General features: G+C 41.4%; 1 protein-coding gene across 1 annotated transcript; it reads left to right on the top strand.

Annotated features, from left to right (window-relative positions):
* Positions 1 to 2,940: 2,940 nt before the first annotated feature.
* Positions 2,941 to 18,518, top strand: LOC144739381 (vasoactive intestinal polypeptide receptor 2-like). The gene is given in 15 exon segments (XM_078622341.1): positions 2,941 to 2,955; positions 4,131 to 4,236; positions 7,514 to 7,627; positions 9,382 to 9,473; positions 11,790 to 11,887; positions 13,625 to 13,688; positions 13,690 to 13,758; positions 14,773 to 14,871; positions 14,873 to 14,924; positions 15,398 to 15,458; positions 16,113 to 16,182; positions 17,227 to 17,318; positions 17,520 to 17,655; positions 17,801 to 17,842; positions 18,345 to 18,518. Coding segments are annotated over 15 exon segments (1,284 nt in total).
* The last annotated feature ends 949 nt before the right edge of the window (positions 18,519 to 19,467 follow it).

Below are 19,467 nucleotides of genomic sequence, written 5' to 3'. Positions count from 1 at the left end.
TATTCGGCTGAGATTTAGAACAGAGGGATCTGGGTTTGCTGTTAAAGATGCTCTGTCAACTTTTAAGATGTTCGGTGTGTCAGTTATACATGAGTACAGCTTTTCTTTCAGATTCAGATGTATAGTACTGTCCACACATTGCTGTCCACAGCAATATCTTTTATTTTGTATCTCCGTTTATGGACTATTTAGTTTGTATAAAACCTACAGACCCTTACATACACTGTACAAACATGTACAGAGTGTGGCTAAAGTTATATTATAGTATGCTGAAAAGGACAAGAATAGCTATAAAAAACAAACAAACAACAAAAAGCAGCGACTAAAAGCAACCCCAGTATAATCAGATAGCGATAAATTGACCAGACTTTCCTGACCTCGGGCGTTGTTTGTAACCATCCATTTGAATCGACCACATATTGATGAGAACATCTTCACTACAGACTTTCTAACGGGGGAATGTACATGTTCGAGTCTTTTCACCATTGTCAAGGTGCCCTCATTCTGTCCGTGACAGTCTGCAGCGTGTTTTCATCTCGCACTGTTAAATATCCGTCAGAACACATTACAACATCCCTCCATAACCAAACCAAAACAGAGAAAGGACTTTGACTGTCTACTTCTTATGTCATTTCCAAATTTCAATTTTTCGTTACAATAAGCAACTTCTTTTATTTAAAAATGAACAAGAAGCCAATGACTTGATGCCTATTTTTTTTTTCCATTCATGTCCCCCTGTGGAATTGAATCGGAGTCCCTGATTCATGTATGTGTCCGTTAGGGACACATACATGAATCAGGGACTCAGGTGTGAACGAACCCAAAGCCTCAGCACTATATCCTGCTCACCCATCTGTGTGTCAGCCGCGTTGTTCTACTGTATGTGTAATATGATTTGGCAGAACAGGAAGCAGCAGATAAGAAAGAAGAACCTGATGAAAGATGAAGTCTAATGTACCGTATGTTGGGAACCCAAAGGACTTCAGCGATTTAGCTCTTTGCTACCAAGTCCGCGAAAATCATAAATCCCACACTGCCTATGAATGTTCTCATTTTAAAGTCTTGATTAAGAAAAATGGCAGAATTAAAAACTCTATCAGCACCAGGAGAAAAACAAGTGGCTTATTGGCTGGTAGCATGAATCAGAGTTTGTGCTCAGATAATTAGTTTAAATGAAAATGAATTACGGTTCATAACGAAGAACATCTCTTCACTGCTGGCTGTTTGCTGACTGGCATGGAATGTAGCTGCACCTTTGTCGTCCCGAGTGACCGTAAATTCAACTTCCACCAAAACAAGCATTGATGGATCCACATGATGCATCTGTATGTCACCTCTCTGCTGGAGCATCGCTCACAAATAGAAGTTAAGAATACTGTAGGATGTTACACATCGAATAGGGTGTACATGTGAGAGTGTATGTGTGTGTGTTTGTGTATGTTAACAGGATTACGTTAAAGCTACCAGGACATGTTGAACCAAACATATTAGAGCACACTCCACGTGGGAGCGTATTCGTTTACTGGTTGTGACTGCATTTATAGTTTCAATGTGGATTAAGTTGTTATTTTGAGTGCTGTGATATGATAAGTTGATCTCATTAGCATTGTGTTCAGGTTTGATTCCAACAGAGCCATCTTTACTACATATGTTTATTTGAGCCAAAGTTTTGTGTATAAACTATATATACATATAGTCTTTATTATCCAGGTCATGTCGGCAGTGAGGCGTATCTCATTATGATTAAGCATACTGCCATGGTTCCTACCAACAGTTGCTTTTGTGCCCTGAGCATTAACATTAACACGCTGAGATGAAAACCAGACCAGTAAGAAATTCAACTCATAGCAAAATTCTGGTCACTGAGTCAATAAATTTCTCTGAGAGTCAGAGGGTTTTTACCGTGGAGAACAGACACTGAGGGTATTATCAGGATCTCTAATTGGCTTGAAGATATTTTTGCAAGTTTTGCTGCCATGCAAGTAGTGGTCAATCTGCAGTGATTAGTTGAATACAACCTCCCTTCCTCCCTCCAAATTTTGACCCCCTTGACCTCATAATGCATTTTGCATTTTGAGCCAAAAGCATGCAATATTCATTGGTGCGGTTAGATGCCCTCATCACGTGTTGATTGATCTCAAGCGGTACTTTGAAGTGAATTTGTCTTATTCACTTAGTGAATCAGCATCACCACAAAAGACGTTTGTAATGTGTTGTTGATGTGTGATGTGTGATGTGTGATGTGTAATGTGTTGTCATGCCGCCGTGAGTCTCCAACAGTGTTGTAGTGAAGACCACCTGATCTGAGACCGGACCAGAGCCTACTAAAACCAGGACCAGAGCCTACTAGACAAAACCCAGACCATAGCCCCCTAAAACCAGACCAGGACCAAAGTCCACAAAGACAAGACAAAGAAATAAAAAAATTAAAAAAAGCTTAAAAGCTGACTGGCATTTTATAAATGGGCCATTGTTTGACATAAAAAATAATTCCAATGTCGTTTTTGCTGCTAATGTTAATTTAAAGACAATCTGACAATGACAGCTTATGAGGGAGCTAGCCTGTAAAATTGACTTGGCATGTGAGAAATGAACAGGGCTAGCACTGACAAATTGGAGTAGCTGGCTTGCAGCGTGACAGTGTTCAGAGCAAAAAAACTACTTGTTGCATTTGAATGTGACAGCGTCACAAGCAGCTGCAGTGAATAACAATAAAAACCTAATCACCGAAAACAACGTGAGTCCAGCTTGTCTGAAACAATAGCAGCAGTTGATTCTGAGACTCGACCAAGACCTTGAAAATATGCACTACTCTCAAGTCTGTGAACCATCGTTCAGCACAGGTTTCTACGTATATATACTCATAGCAGCAGGTAACACATTTATCTGATCCACACACACTTACACAGACACTCATTTTCAGAAACATTGCTCCCGATCATGCCGCAGCTTCGGGTCTGCTTCCTGTCAGAGTTTCTTCCAGGAGAAAGTGTCCTCACCGATGTTTTATTGCGCTTTCTCTTACAGGAAGAGCCACACTGACGTGGTTTAGTGGTTTTGCTGTTAAAGACATATGACAGGACAACTTATTCCTGTTTTGCAATATTGTCCAGATTTTCCATCTTCAGTATGTGAACAAGCATTCATCATCAAGTTACCACCAGTTTGAACAGGAAATATGAATATTTGCATGCTGGTGTTGTTTCTGTAGCAGTTAGATCATAAAGCCACACTGATGTAACAGGATTGCAGTGTTTACATGAGTCTGTATTTCTGCTGTAATCGGATCATAGATCCAGTTTTGACACATATGGACATAAACCTGCTGTGGACTGCAGATGGTTTTGATCAAGGGACATGTGATTGCTAACGTCTATATATTTATACTGACATGGTTAATTTTATAGAAATGCGGATTTTTTTTTTTGGTTGCTTGTTTACAATCAGTCTCCTCTGCTGCATTCATACAAATAATTCAGCTGCTGCTTCTGTTTTTAACACAGACATAGACAAGAGGCTGGCTGGTTTAAGCAGCTTATCTCGACTGTGTAGTCGCCTGTGAATCATAACTTTTGACTTTCCTGTGTGTATTAGCTTAAAATAGCCGACGTCGCACCACAAGTGACCTTAAAGATGAATAATGTACTAATGAAATATAGATGAGCAGAAAACAAAACTGTTTATTTCACATTGTTGACAATATTAAACATCTCCTTCATTCATTTAAACTGTTGAAAATAACCTTTAAAATCAAGTGGCTTCCAGCACCGTCCCTGCTCACGGTTGTGTTATTGTGCTGGGACACATCTGGAGGATTCAGGGTTCATTTTTATTCGCTCCATCAAAAGTGCTTTTACTTCTCAGGAAGACAGAAATATCACAATGGTGAAACAGTGGAAAGAAATCTCTTTTTCTGAGAAAATCTGAGATATTTGAGAATACAAGTTCCAACAGCTTGTAATGTAATAATAACTGTCGGTTCAGATTCTTGTTTGGAATAATGAGAAATATTAGTTCAGTGAACATCACTGAGCAACACGTGTTCATGCGTTTTGCATCAGCTCCGTTACAAGTCAGTTCATAAAACTGTGTCCTATGAGACTTCAACTGACTGACTGTTTTCCTTGCAGGCTGACAGCCGACATCCAACCTGTAACTTCCTGTTGGAGGTGGAGAAAGACCACACAGAGTGTCTGAGGAGACTGAAGGAGGACGAGGAGTCCAGCGGCCCCAGAGGTAATCATTCTCTAAACCTTCCTGCAGCAGCAGCTGACCTGGATTGTTACAACAGGAGTTAATTCTCTATAAACCAGTAAAAGTATTATTGTTAAATTGCACTTGAGCAAAGATGCTTTGTGTGTAAATATGCACCGTAATAAAATGAAAAGGTGACTTTACACTGAAAGTTACTTTTTTGAAATATATATTTGTTAATGTTAATGTGTATTCATTAATTCATGACGGTTTAGTTTAGTAAAAGTGAGAAGTTAAATTCAGTTAGGAAACAAAACTGCAGCTGATGTGGTATTTCATCCTGTATACCAGCTGTTACTTTACAAAAAAGAAGAATGGTCATGTTCCACTGCTTTTTTGTTTTTGTTTTTTTTTTGCATTCTGCTTGTAGGACATTGAGAATCTGCATCATTTAACTGGGAATGTGTTCTAACTAAATCGTACCCTGACTAAAGCTGCATGTAATCCAGCGTTTGATTTGACCTCTCTCGTGGACTAAACAGATTATTTCTGATGTAGAAAGATGAGATTATTCCTCAGCCTGACTGTATGAAGAGATAAATATATCACGCACACGTCCTGTTTTTTTTTTCCTAAAAGGTGATGTGATAGGTAACACATGTATGCAGCAAAACACACAAAGGTCTATGTTCAGCAAGAGATTTCACATTTTTCTTCTTCTCATTCTTCATTCTATTACTATCAATACTATTACTATAATTTTTCAAACATCACATATTACATTGCTTTTCAAAGACAAGGGAATAAGTTGAAATACCGTGAAATTCAGGGAGAAATACAAGGAGACAAACTCTGCAAATTAAAACAAGAAAGTCAGTTGCATATCAAGTATCACTGACGGCATCATTATAGGCAGACTGGAAACGATTAAACAAAGTTAGAATAGTACAGCAGTGATTAAATAGCTGGAATAGATGTGGACTGGACACTCCAGCTTCCTTCCACCTCCAAAAGCAGCCAGGTTAATTGGTTACGGCTCAATTTCCCATAGTTGTGACTGCGTGTGTCTTGACATGTCAGCCCTGTGACGACATTTAATATTAACATTGGTCTGGATCAATGAAAACTCTTGATGAGAAATCTGCTGTTGAATATTAATGAACGGAACATTGAGGTATATTTGTGTGAGGAAGAAACATGCTGTCACTTCCCCCCTGCGGAACGTTCCATTGAATAATTCCTGAGCTAAACAATGGGACCATCCCACTGTTTGATCTGACAAAGCCTCGACTACTTTTTATTTATTTTACAAAATCAAACCTGCAGTGATGTGTGCACTCCGTGTTGATCATTTTCATTCAGTTACTCATATCAGTGCCAGACAAAAGAAAATGTTCCACATTAACAAGCGCTAACAAGCCGGACTTTCCTCTTCAGTTATGTGAGCCCAAACGCCGAACCCTCCCCTCACCCCACCCCCGCCACCGCTGCGTTAATTAAAGCTCAATGACTTGAAGGAGGGCTGAATAACAACATGGCTCATCATCCATGGGCAATGACTCCTGGGGTTTCCGTCAATCAGATCAAGAGATACAACAGTTTGTGGGAGTTAAAGCAACAAACTAGGGCTGGGCGATATATCTTGATGTTTTAACATTTATCAATATATATATCGATATCGCTTGTACAGATGTCAGCGATATCCCATAAGCAAACGATTCCTTCGAAAGAACAAATCTATAGGGTGAACAAATTGTACCAAATCACTGACTACAGCAGTAAACTGCTGCGGGTGAATCGGATTCGTTCCCTGTGAACAAGTCGACTGAGATGAATCACTCACTGAAAATGTCACTTACACTCAAACACAGAGTGGTTTACTCCTTGTCTTTATGCCTTGGTCCAGACTGTTGGATGGATTGTTTTGTGCAGACATGCAGGAGCCTGGATCTCCCTCCAGATGTGTGCTGCTGTGCAGTAATTGCAGACTGATGTGAACATCACAACTCCCTGAGCTCTTTTTTTATGCAGCGTCAAGTCTGAATCCGTATTGGAGCCAGAGACGTCTTACTTTTTTGCCTTTGCTCATATTTTGTCCTTGTTTGCCATTATCTTGGTCCCCCTGTAGCTGAGTTTTCCTCTTTTCCTCCCTCGTTTCTTTTTTCTCCTCAGTGCTCTATCATAGCGTTCTCTTCTCCCTGTGGTCAGTCTCTCTTTTCAGAACAGCAAGTTCACTTCTGTCATGTAGTTTTTCAGAAAAACTTTCAGTGTGATGACTCACAACCTGAATTTAACATTTTCACAGTCCTGACCTCTTCAGCGAGGTCAAAATTAAGATATATTCAGTTCCTATGTTCGACACACAATAAGACACCAGTTGAAACAAGGTCAAAATTTAGAATTGCTTCCGCCAGAAAGCAGATGGAACAAATTATCCTGTATCTTTATCCTCTTACTCCACCGACGCTCAGCCGCTGTACAACTTTACACCAGAGGGTAGTTACAGACTAGGCTGAGACAGGAGACGGAGAGAAAACCTGATAAAACATACCCTGCACTGACAAATCATCCTGATTATCTGTTTTGATTTATATTCTGAAAACTGAGTAAGACAATAAACATTATTGAAAGTCACAGGTTTGATATCAGCAACATTTATAAGCAACCAAAGCAACAATTGTTTAGCTTCGCTGGATAATGACGTCAGTTTAAACAAACTGTGTGTGTGTGTGTGTGTGTGTGTGTGTGTGTGTGTGTGTGTGTGTGTGTGTGTGTGTGTGTGTGTGTGTGTACTCTATACGGGCCAGAATAGAAACAGGCAAAGCCGGCATGTTTAGATCATCATCTCCTCTGGCTGTCCCTGCATGAAAAGGTTTCTTTTTCTTTTTATAATATCCCGTCTCACTTTGTCTGTTTAGCGCTCATCTGTCGCTTGAAGGCCTGATCGGCTGGCCATCAGCCGCTGCTGACGTGATCATGAGATATTTTGGTAGACAGTGTGTTTGTTTGTGAACAACAGACGGGAGTGTGACGGATTAGTTTCCTGTCAGAATCCTTTTATAATGGTTTTGAGCCCTCAAATCTTCAAAGTGTCTATTAGCTCTGTGATAAGTAGCAAAATGATACGGTAAAAAAATAAAACTTGTGTTGTACACATACTCTACAGGATGTGTGTGAACTAGGGGTATATGAACTGAGACAAACAGTGGGTAGGTAGATAGATATAGAGAGAGAGTTGTTAATAATCCTCTTGCCTTTGATCGTGAAGCTACTGGAGTTGTTTGAACGTGCCACGGATGCTTTCGTTTCTTTTTCACAGAGCCAGGATGCAAAGGAAAATGGGACAACATAACATGCTGGCAGTGGACTGAAGTTGGACAGACCGTCACCATCCCCTGCCCTCGAGTCCTCAAGACTGTGTTCGGCAGAAACGGTCGGTCATTAACTCCTGATGATGATTAAGAAGATGTAACAACTTTTTTCAAGCACTCTTAAAAACAGTCTTTTATTTGACAAATTTGCTAAATTAATTCCAATGGCAATTGAGAAAAACGTGATAAAACAAGGTTCTAATCTTGCATTCAGTGTTATTCTTAGCTTCCCTCTGTCATCTGTCCTCCAATTGTCATCAGACGTAGAGTGACTTAAAACTGTGAAGTGAATGAAAGCTGTACCTTTTCTGTTTGTTTGGACATAAGGGAAATTGTTAATCAGGTCAAAGGTCAAAGGTACAGGACCGTTTTCTGTATCACTGAGCAGAAGGTCAAAGCAGAAGTTGCTTGGTGTTTTTTTTTTCTTTTTTTTTTTCGTGCAGCCTCATCAACCAGGGATCAGTTTTAGCAGTTTTTAGTGACTGATCGGGAACGTGATGACAGACGAGGATGAGGAGAGGATCATGTTTCCCCATTGAATATTTCTCTTTCTCCTAGCTTCAGCTGCTCTAGTGGCTGTCACACTGTACGGGGGTTTGTTCAGTGTGCACTGAGGTGTAAGTGCAGCGGTGTTACTTCCAGTCTGTGAGCTCTGCTTTTTACATTCCGGCAATATCCAAGGGAGATGAGCTTCCAGTGCCCTTCTTGCTCCTCGCTACTTCTCCCCGTACTCAGAGAATGTTAGACAACACAACCACATGGTTGAGTGTTATTTTTATTGTTATTATTGTGCGTCTGTGGTTCAGGAGCTAGAGGGCGTCATCCAGTAATTGGCAGCTTAGATGACACTATATTAAATTTAAATCGTTGCAGCAGCAAAGGAAAAAAAATGTAGGCGTAAGAAATATAGACAAAAAAAAAAAAAAAAGCTAACTAAACGTACTTTTCATTGCATCAAGGTAGAAAGACGCTAATGCAGCGATGTAACATTTAATTATGACTCCATCGTACTGCATAGGCCTGTTCTACATAGAAGTACCCCTGCCAGATGTGTATTCAAATTATTGTACATCCCCAGAGGTCCTACAACAGACATTCGCTGCAGTGAAAGGAATCATACTATGCTAAAACAAAACACAGTTTCATGGTCTTTGAACACACATTATGTGTCCACGGTGTCTTTACACCTCGTCTCTCCAGTAATCGTCTTGGCCCAGGAACTGGAAAAGCTGTGCTCAAACACTCCATATTTCAAGCCCCCTTTCACAAACGGAAGGGTTTTAGCACCACCTGACTGTTCTGGTCTGAGACTCAACTAACTCTTGGTGTTTTTAATCATGGCAAAGACCCAAAGTGTGTTCATTTTATAACATGGGTTACGTCGTCTCAGTGTTTATTGTAATGAATACACTGTGGGAATCTTCACCATTACCGTTGATTTGAACCTGAGTTTGTCCAATAAACTCATACAAACTGTGGCATCAGATGAATAATTCAGTACTAGATGATTCCAGACACAGTTAGCACCTGGCCGGCGTTTACATTATATGTCCCTCCGGCATAAATACAGTACTTCTGATAATAGTTCAGTAGTTCAGTTTATACAGTATACGGTAGTTGACTCCATTTAAAAGAAGAGAAAGGGAGCAAAAAGACAGTACAGTAATAACAAGGGTGAAATTCATGAAGCAGACATCAGATTAAACGTCAAAGGGATGAGGTAGTTAGAAGTCACTGCTGACTGTGTAAAAGTGCCCCCTTTGAGGTAATAAAGCTGTTATCATAACTCAGTCCTAACTGTCTCACTGTCTACCAGGTAACATCAGCAGAAACTGCACGTCAGCAGGATGGTCCGAGGTTTTCCCAAATCTAACCAGTGTTTGTGGGTCAGACACCAGCCAGGATAAGGTACAGTTGGCATTTTTCCATTCTATTCTGTTCTATTCTATACAGACGTATCCTGCTGGCACCTCAGAAAAATAAAAAATGATCAGGAACAAGATACATATCTTGGAATACTCCTTTTAAAAAAAGTGTCTTGTGTCCCCCTGGATGGACAGACCAGAGTAGATTGTGGACTCTAGAACACGGTGAAAAGCAGTCCATGTCTGTCCAAGACACCATGGCAGGCCAACATGGGTGAGACAAGGATGAGGAAGCACCTCTAAACCGTGTGCCCGTTGTTGGTCTTTTGTGTTGTGAATGTCAGAGCAGCTGATGAGCTCAGAGTGCAGCAGGAACAGGACAACAACATCATTGGCTCAGTAGAATTAATGATGCCTGCAGGGCTGCCTGTTAATTACACCACTTACACTGTGAAAGGCTACATCTTTAAAATGTCAGCAGTATATTGGCTGTTACCATGCTGGCAGTGGACTGAAGTTGGAGAGACCGTCACCATCTTCTGCCGTCTAGTCCTCCAGGCTGTGTTTCTTCACAAACAACTGCTGTGGATGAGGACGTGTATGTTTCCCTGGATGTCACAACTTTCACCTATGAACCTTTAACACTCGACACTAGATGCTTGACAACTCTGATGGGAGGAGGTGAGGAGCTGAAAAGTGTCTTTTATTTGACAAGTTAGGCCAACGGACAGACATATCAGGAATGTCAGGCTTGAAGGCCGAGACGGTCGTGTTGACAAAACCATTTTTAATCTCTGTTACGACAACTGGTTCTGCCGTCATACAGTGATTATTGACTATCTGAGCTTTGATTTATACGTATACATAGTTTTTACGGTATTTATTGCCTGAAGTGTACATCTTTGATTGGTATGGTAATCCATTAATGCATATGTGCTGTTTATGTCTTTTAGTTGTATCTGTTGTTTTATGTGTTTTAATGTCTTTTAATAATTTTGTTGTAAAACACCTGGAGGTGAATGTGTGTATGAAAGATGCTGTTATTATCATTATTTTTATACTCGGCTATGTTTTCACTGGCCTAATTCAGACCAGCCAACAGAAAATATCCAATTTTGATTTGCAGATTTGTCGTGAGAACTCCTCTGTTCTGCTCACAAACCAGTGGCCTGGACATGAACTAGAATTTTTCTGGCTCCAGAATCTTACGGATTCTGCATTCACACGCAGATATCTGTTTATAGAGGCTAAGTATTGTAATCAAACTCTCACGCCAGTTCCTCCTCTGTCCAATCAGGGCAGGGAATCTTAAATGAGGAGCATGTTTGGCCTCGATGTTAATAATTGCAGCTCCCCTCCTCTTTCACTGGTGTAGTTCAGTTTGGGTCACTAGTGTTCTTATTCTGAATCAGCCATTGTGTTTGGGAACCTCGCTGTCTTCCTGGCTCTCCTCTGTGTAGCTGTTGCTCTGTCTTTTCATTTCCTGTCCTTGTCTCTTTCTGTTTCTCTTGTGTCTGTTCTTTCTCTAAGCATGTGTCCCTCTCAAGACAAATGAGCCCAAACCAAACAGTTCATTGGATTTTCTCAGGACAAAGGAGCAACAGGAGGCATATGTCTTTAAGATTTGAGTGTATTGCTGAAATACATCAATGAATTTAACAAAAGGCAGTGAAAACATGATGAAATGTCAAATAAAACCTCGAAAACCCATAGTTGTTCCTCTGACACACCACAGTTCCTCGCTCAGCCTAAATAACAACATCAGTCAAGCAGAAATCAAAGGAGCCTCAGGTTTTAATGACATGCAAATATCCCTGTTCCTTCTTTGCTGTTAAAGACGACTCAAATGACCAACTTTCATCTGAAAGCAGCAGCTGCTGTTTTTGAAATGTTCATATTTACCTGGCTACACGTTGTGTTGTTTTTTAAATAAGTAATTTAAACATAGGAAGCAGCTGAATGTTTAACCACTGTTTTTAAGCCTGAACATATTCACAACGTCACCATTGTGTAGCATTAGAAAGGCACAGATCCGTCGTGAGGCTAATAGTGATAAATCTACCAGTGTTACAGCAAATGATGTTGTGATATTCAGATGAGATGAGCCGGGATCTAGCATGAACAGAGTCAAACAGACTCGTTGGCCTATCAGGTTACAGCTCGTCAGTCATGTGATCCAAACCCTCACTTCAATTCATATATATATCTAGATACATTATTTTCCTTCAAAGGAACAAAAAACAAATTCACTTTTTGGCATTTTGAATGACGTATTAGGAATGTTAGATATATTTTTTGACTTGATGTTATATAGAATAATAACAGTAACCTCCTCAATCTTCTCTCCATGTTTCTGCAGCTCATCTTCTATGTGGTCGTGCAGACGCTCTACACTCTGGGTCACAGTCTGTCTCTGATCGCCCTCACCACAGGCAGCGCCATCCTCTGTCTCGTCCGGTGAGACCGCAAATTATGTACCAGCTCCACGTCTCCCTGAGTCCGAACATGAGTACAAATCCTGAACAGCAGCGTCAGAGGAAGAGGAACGTGCTGCTCTCAGTCTCTGTTGTTTATGTTCTGCTTGTGGCCGTCAGCAGACTCTGAGGATTAGCTGTCACTTTAATTGGGTTTGAAACGAACAAGCACTCATTCCTTTCACAGCTTTATCAGCTTTATTAGTGTGTGAAAGCCTCTCAGTTTACCAGTAAATTGGACTTAATTGAATTATTTTAAGAACATACATTTTTTCCAACCTCTGTGTTGGGATTGTGTTGAGCATGTTGAGACGTGTCAGACACAATTGGACTTTTTCTGACATCTCTTGGGACCTGACCTCTCAATCGTCAGCTGTGGATTCGCAAAACAATGGCTCAGTCCATTTACTTTGGTCGCAGATTCTCACTTACGACTTACGTGCCCAGCAGCAGAATTGCCTGGCATTGACTGTGTTGATGAGGATACCGCCAACAGTAACTCAAGAAAGGTCATTACTACCCAACAAATAAAGAAAATCCCATAACTTCAATGAACAGGAGCAGAAAGAAAGTTGATCATATGTCTAAACTGCCTACTCCCTCGACAAGTACACGACTTGACTTGACTTCAAAGATAGTACAATATACTTCAACACAAAAATGGATGAAAAAAACATTAACACACCACATTGAACACGCGTGAAATAAAAGAGAACATTAATGACGTGAACACCCGTTAAAACGGCGGCAAAATCATCTTATTCAAATGAATTAAAAACTGTTTTCTCCGTCAAACTCTCACGTTATTTCATGCTACGGGCCTCCAGGAGAGATAGCAGGATCCTTTCAGAGATTAGCAGAGGATCACTTCAAGGAGGCGTTCTGACTGAAAGACACTTCAAAAAGCCTGTGAGCCTGTGGGTGTGTTGCTGCAAAACAATCCGACGAGAGCAGCTGGAGTCAGATTTAAGGATTAACAAAGTGGTTCATCACACTGATGCAAGATATTACACCGCTGGAAACACTGTTTCTCGGTTTTCTCTTGTGTCACACTGCTGGGTTCATTCCCAAATGTTGTTTCATTGTGTTTCAGCAAAACAAGAAGCAGTTTTTGCCAAATGAGCTTTTTTTCTGTCAGGCTCTTGAGCTTAAACATCTCACTGGAATGAATGAGGATGTTGTATTTTTAGACACAATGCTTTTGTATGTTAATAGAAGAATGGACTATATACAGTATGTAAGTGCTGCGTTACCATTCCGAGGATCCATAACTAAGACAACTTCCATAAATCCAGTTTTTGCAGCCAAACTTCCTTCATGTCATTTACAGTATGTGCTACTACTGCTACTACTACTTTAGGTGAATCTTTATCAGTTATATAGAGAGAAGGCATTTAAACAAATACTAAAACAATTAACATTTTTAACAACTATATAAAACATGTTAATAAATGTAAATAAAATAACACACTGAAAACTGTGTGAAAGGTGGTGTGTCCTCATATGAAAAGTGAGACTATAAAAATGCTTAAGAAGTGGTTTCATTCATTCCAAAATTGCGGGCCCTGACAGCAAAAGCCTAGTCACCTATACATTATTAATTATGTTTTAAAAGGTTTTCAACCCACTTAGGAGAACACAGAGTTAACGGTGTACAAACATTCCATGTAGGTCAGTGGAAGCTTTGATCCAAATGTTCTTACCATGTCTGTCTTACCAGGAAGCTCCACTGCACCCGGAACTACATTCACCTCAACCTCTTCATCTCCTTCATCCCTAAGAGCCGTGGCGGTGTTGGTGAAAGACGACATCCTCTTCAACAGAACCTCGCAGTGCTCCAACCAGCCATCGCTGGTGAGGTCACCGTGTCTCAGACACTGAGCAGCACACTGGAGAGTGAACATCACCACAGTCAGGAGAGAAACAGTTCCAGTGCGACGCTGCTGGCGACAGCGTGCAGGACTAATGCTGCATTCACATGGAATCCAGGCAAACTGACAGCCGTTCAAAGTTAATAATATCTAACTAGTATCTCTGTCTACTGCGACGAAATTTGGTTGGTGGGATCATCTTATCGGCTCTCCATTAACTGGACAGGCAGCTTTTCAAATGAGTTTGTTCTAGAAAGAACCTGATAGGCTGAGCTCCAGGAGGAGAAAGTTGCTGCTGAAAATGGGACAGGGAAAGACATCATCGGAAATGTTGATACAAATGGTATTTTTGACTCAGAAGTGGGGTGGTGTAGGGTTTTTGGGGCAGGTACAGATACTTCAGGAGATTGAGATGGAGCAGGGTGGATTTACGTGCTCGCAGAGTGACCTTGTTGAAGTACATGTGTCGTGTTAAATTCTAGGGGATGATTATTTTCTTTCACATGTCATCTATCTACTGTCACTTATTTGTCTACTATGTCTAACATTTTCTTCAAACTCATCCACACCACTAACGAGAACATGTCCTCCAAGTAGCAAAAACCTGTTTGGGTCCCATTAATTTACCCTAAAGGACATTGTTTGAAGTACTGCTCACATACCCTCAGAGGCTCCCGTCTTGGAGTGAGCGTCTGTAGTCTGCAGTAATGACAGGCTTGTCTGTCAGGGTGCTTTGACCTTTATCACGCCTTCTGCACACTGGCTTGGAACAATGTGACAGAAATCAAAGCTGGTCCTTCTCCTGAACTTACCGACTTATCCAGATATCTGAATAATGAACAGGAGAGTCTGATTAAAGACTAACAACAGGATGTGCACGGAGGGCTGATGGTTCATTCCACGAAGGTTGCCATGTAACATTTGAGAAACAGATAATGCCTGCGACCTAGTTAAGATCTCTGACCTTTTGAAAATGTCCATGATGTGTGTGTTTCAGGTGGGCTGCAAAGCCAGCCTGGTGATTTTCCAGTATTTCATCATGGCCAACTTCTTCTGGCTGCTGGTGGAGGGTCTGTACCTGCACACCCTTCTCGTGGGTCATCTTCTCCGAGAACCGTCACTTTGTCGTCTACATGTTCATCGGCTGGGGTAGGTCGCCTGTCACTGACGGCACACACTCATTTCTACTTATTCCTACATCTCTGAAAGCGGCACTGGACCCCATGGAATGCACCACACCATCCTGTTTACTGTTTATATTTATTATTTATGCATTCATATACACACACATTCTCATACACACACACACCATGTGCACATACAATAACAATATAAGAAAATAAACCCAAAAAGAAACACAAAAACATGTAAACAAGCAAATAAACAACTACAGTTCATTTAGTTGCAAGTTACAAATAATCCCGATGCAAATTCAAAACTTTGAATGCATCCCCCAACACAGTGATTCATTGTGACACCTGCTCGTGAACACTTACACACACACACACACACACACATTAGGATATATTTATACTGTATATCCTCACAACTTATGAATATGAATAGTAGCAGACAGTGATGCGAAGAAGGATATTTTTGTATTTTTGTGCGTGTGTTTGTAGGGTTCCCCACCGTGTTCGTCTTTGCTTGGGCGATGACGAGGATTTACCTGGAAGACACGGGGTGAGTGTCGGCAGCACCCACCGGCTCAGCATGGAAACGTGATTCAGATAGGTCGGAACATGCTTTCAGACACGTGACAAACTCCGAGACTGTATCACGTGTGTGCGCCACGCGTTTGCTTACATATTCATAGTTTGGACCTGTCATAAAAGCTGTTATATTTTCTTTCTCTCAGTGGACGGTTCATTACTTTCTCCTTGGAAACGTTAATCTCCACATCCGGTTTGATTGTGACTCTGTGTCTGTTATTTCATTGAGCTCACAATTAAACTGCTTAGATTAGCCAATAACCCACGAGGGAATACAGCTCAGTTTACATCTTAGAGCACGTTATAGATCATGTAGCTGGTGGGATCTGCATTGATCCTTCATCGGTGGAGCCTGGACTCACGTCTTCTCAGCCCCAATGAATATGATCACAGTGGATATGACAGCTCATTACTGAGCGAGTCACTGCAAGTGGGTGTATTCTAAAAATGAACCCACCATTGGAGTCTTTGAACCGAAGACAGTGTGTGAGGAAACTGCTGATAATGAGGTTGCAGAATGTGACTTTGTGCGCACGGTGCACAGTGTGAAAATAAAAGGTTATTTGTCCCGATCTGGTGTTGGTATTTTATGCAAATTGGTTTCTCCGTGTCCTTGTGCCTTCAGATGCTGGGAGAGGAACGACAACCCAATCCCTAACTGGGTAATTAATGGACCCATTGGGTTCTCCATCTTGGTAGGTGGCATCAACAGTGCACGTTCCCCACTTCCTGTTGTATTTTCCTATTGTTTTTAACTGTAAAAACATGACACAAAGGTAAGGAATGGTAGTGAAGGGATGCAATGTACAGAACTGAAGAAGCTTCTCGGATGAGTGGCGAAACGTCTTCAAGAAAACCAGAAGTCCAGTTGCCTACGATTTAACCCAGCAAGATACCATGACCTGGATGACTGAGAACCTTCACAGACAGATGCAATGTACCAATGCAAAGTGTAGTGTGAAGAGAAATCCAGGAAGTATTTTGTGAAGCGCGCATCAAGGCTTGTATTGTAGTGTGAGACTGGTGATGTCGTCGATGACGTTTGAAGCTTCGCTGGTTCCAGAAGCGGTTTGAATTTCAGAGGGAGATTGGCGATACCGCTTTGGACGCGTTCACAATTCATGGGTTATGTGTTGGAGATCTGTGAGTTGGACAGTGATGTTTTGGCGAATTTTCGCACAAGCAGGAAAGAGGAATCGACTGAACCCCAGCACGGTGGAACACAAAAAAATAAATTAAACGAAACTAATTAAAACCCCCTCTGTCAGTAAGATAAGGTTGTTTGCTTCCCTGTTCTATGTACAAATCTACTTGGACATTGTTCTCATGCCCGTATCAGCCTTGAATACACACAAATAGTTCAAATGACTGAAAATACATATGTGTCTGTCTCTGACCGGCAGGGGGGTTTGTGTGCACATGCAGCCTTGAGAAATGAACCTTTTTGTGAACCAATCGCCATATGATGAAATGATGAAGCCAGCAGATTTGGAATCTCCCCCTGGTGGTTAGTCGCATTATAGGTCCTTAGTCTCTCTTCCAAATTGAATTTTGCTGATAAGTTTTCTTTTAATTAGTTCAGAAAACACAGCAGGTGCCTCTCACAAACAAACACACGCACACACGCACACACTCTTTCATTGTCTGTGTTCATCGCCTATGTCCGGTCACAGCCAGTTGAACTCATCCCGGCGGTTTTCACGGTCGCCAGATTATTTGATTTCCTTGCCGTCTCCCAGGTGAACTTCATCCTTTTCATCAGTATCATACGGATCTTGGTCCAGAAGCTGCGGTGTCCCGATGTGGGCGGCAACGACCAGTCCCAGTACAGGTATGTCCAATATCCGATATCCGATATCCACGTCAGAATCACCTAGAACCCAGCTCATGTTAGGACACCTCTTCATTCTGTGGGAGTGTGTTTGGAGAGTCATCTATCACAGATGATGTGTCTAATCTTCAGGCTCTGATGAGGTTTAAACAAAGTCCTCACTGGAGAACCGTGTGTTTAATTGGTGTTTTTCTCTCTCAGGCGGTTGGCCAAATCCACTCTCCTCCTCATCCCTCTGTTTGGGATTCACTACGTGGTTTTCGTTGCTCTCAGTGAATCGATTGCAGAGGACTACAGAATATTTTTTGACCTGGCCCTCGATCGTTTCAGGTGCTTTGTTATTGTCACCTCTCTTACAATTGTCACTGTGCATGAAAGTGTTTTTGTCCGTGTTAATGCCGTCAATAGAGGCATCAATATTCAAATGTTGGATGATGTTACATGAATCATTAGGGTTCTTTCTGTCTGTCTGTCTGTCACAGGGTTTGGTAGTCGCCATTTTGTACTGTTTCCTGAACAACGAGGTGAGGTGTCACTCTCGGAAATGATCCAGTGAAAATAGCAGCATCCATTTGAATCAAGCATCCTCTTTGTATGCCGTGTAAAGGTTCAGTGGAACCTGAACCTGAACTTGAACCTGTCTGCTTGTTAGCTTACCCAAACCCGACAGTTTCCCGGGGCCACTGGAGTCCAACCATGTTTTGGGTTGTTTTATTTCAGTTATCACTTGCTGATAATGTTGATTATCATTGTCTTTTAAAGTTCTTTCTTTCTGTCTGTATAACACATAAGACAACAGAAAGAGACATTGTCTGTGGTTTTCTTGATGAATTTCTTACATCAACAGCTCTGACACTGTTCTGACAACAACAGTGATTTTAGTCCTGTTCTCTGTCCGTTAGTCACATGACACACAGGAGTTAGGACTTGATTGCACAGCCATTGTTTCTGATGACTGCAGCCATGTGTCTGGGTGGGTGGGGGGTGGTCCAATAAATGTTTCCATGACAGTGTATTTCTGTGCAGGTTCAAGGTGAGCTGAAAAGGAAATGGCGGAGCACGTACGTCAACTGTCGTCTGAACAGAGCTCGCCACTTAAACAGCACTTTTGGCTCCAAGAATGGCTGCGAGCACATGGTCCAGTTTCACCGTAACTCCAGAGCCCAGTCCATCCTGCAGTCAGAGACCACGGTGCTGTGAGGACCAACAAAGTTATGTGACAAATGTACGCTGAGGTGACGTGCCACGTGAACCTGTGTGTCCTCTTAGAGCCATACAGGTTCTGACCCGTTCTGAAGATTCCTGCTGGCAACAGAGAGTTGTTTTCACGCGAGCAGAGAAAGGACAGATCCTGTTGCAGGGTGACGTATACATCTTTGTATTAAACTTGTGTATGTTCTACTGAGTAAATTCACTGCAGAAATTCAAAATCTTATTGAGAATATTTGTCTAATTTCAAATAATCAAGATGTCTAAGACACATCAGCAGAAGAAGTAACTTGTTTCAGACAACCTCCACTTGTTTCAAGCAAATTTTCACTTTCACGTCAGTGGACGGAGAGTTTTTTTCATTATTATTATTACAAGCAAAATGTACAAGCAAAGTACAAGCAAAAAATATCTTGCTCCACTGGCATATTATTCCGATTGTTCCAAGTGAAACTTTACTTGAAACAAGTGAAAAATGTCTAAAAACAAGTTACTTTTTGAAAAACGTTTCAGTTCTCATCATCCGAGCTTGGATGAATGATTCTAGTCCACATGTATCAAACAAATCAAAAGTCAAAAGTGTTACTTCAATGAGCTCATGGCTGCAAAGAGAAGTCATGAGCTCAAAGGCGTACCCCTCTGTAACCACGGAGACTCAGCGGTCTGAATTACCCTCAGATACTTCCCCTACTGGGGCAGGATACAGAACCCGGGACCAGTGTCCTCCAGACGTCCCACATCCTCTTCGCTCCAGCTGCCTCCAGGTCCGGGCACCATGTGCTTCTTGGTCGTCCACATTTCCCGTTTGCAGCAGCTTTGTTAAACCAGACGTGTGTGCACAGCTGCTTTGTGTGTAGCTACAGCTGCACATTCACTGCTGTCAAACCGGATTTTGCAAATGTTTAAATTCACTTTGCATCTAAACAGCAGCAGCTGTTAA

Source organism: Lampetra planeri, unplaced genomic scaffold, assembly GCF_965212315.1.
Source record: "Lampetra planeri unplaced genomic scaffold, kcLamPlan1.2.h2 scaffold_1459, whole genome shotgun sequence".
NCBI lineage: Eukaryota > Metazoa > Chordata > Hyperoartia > Petromyzontiformes > Petromyzontidae > Lampetra > Lampetra planeri.
The sequence above is the reverse complement of the archived record's forward strand: the minus strand, read 5'-3'. Positions and strand labels throughout refer to the sequence as shown.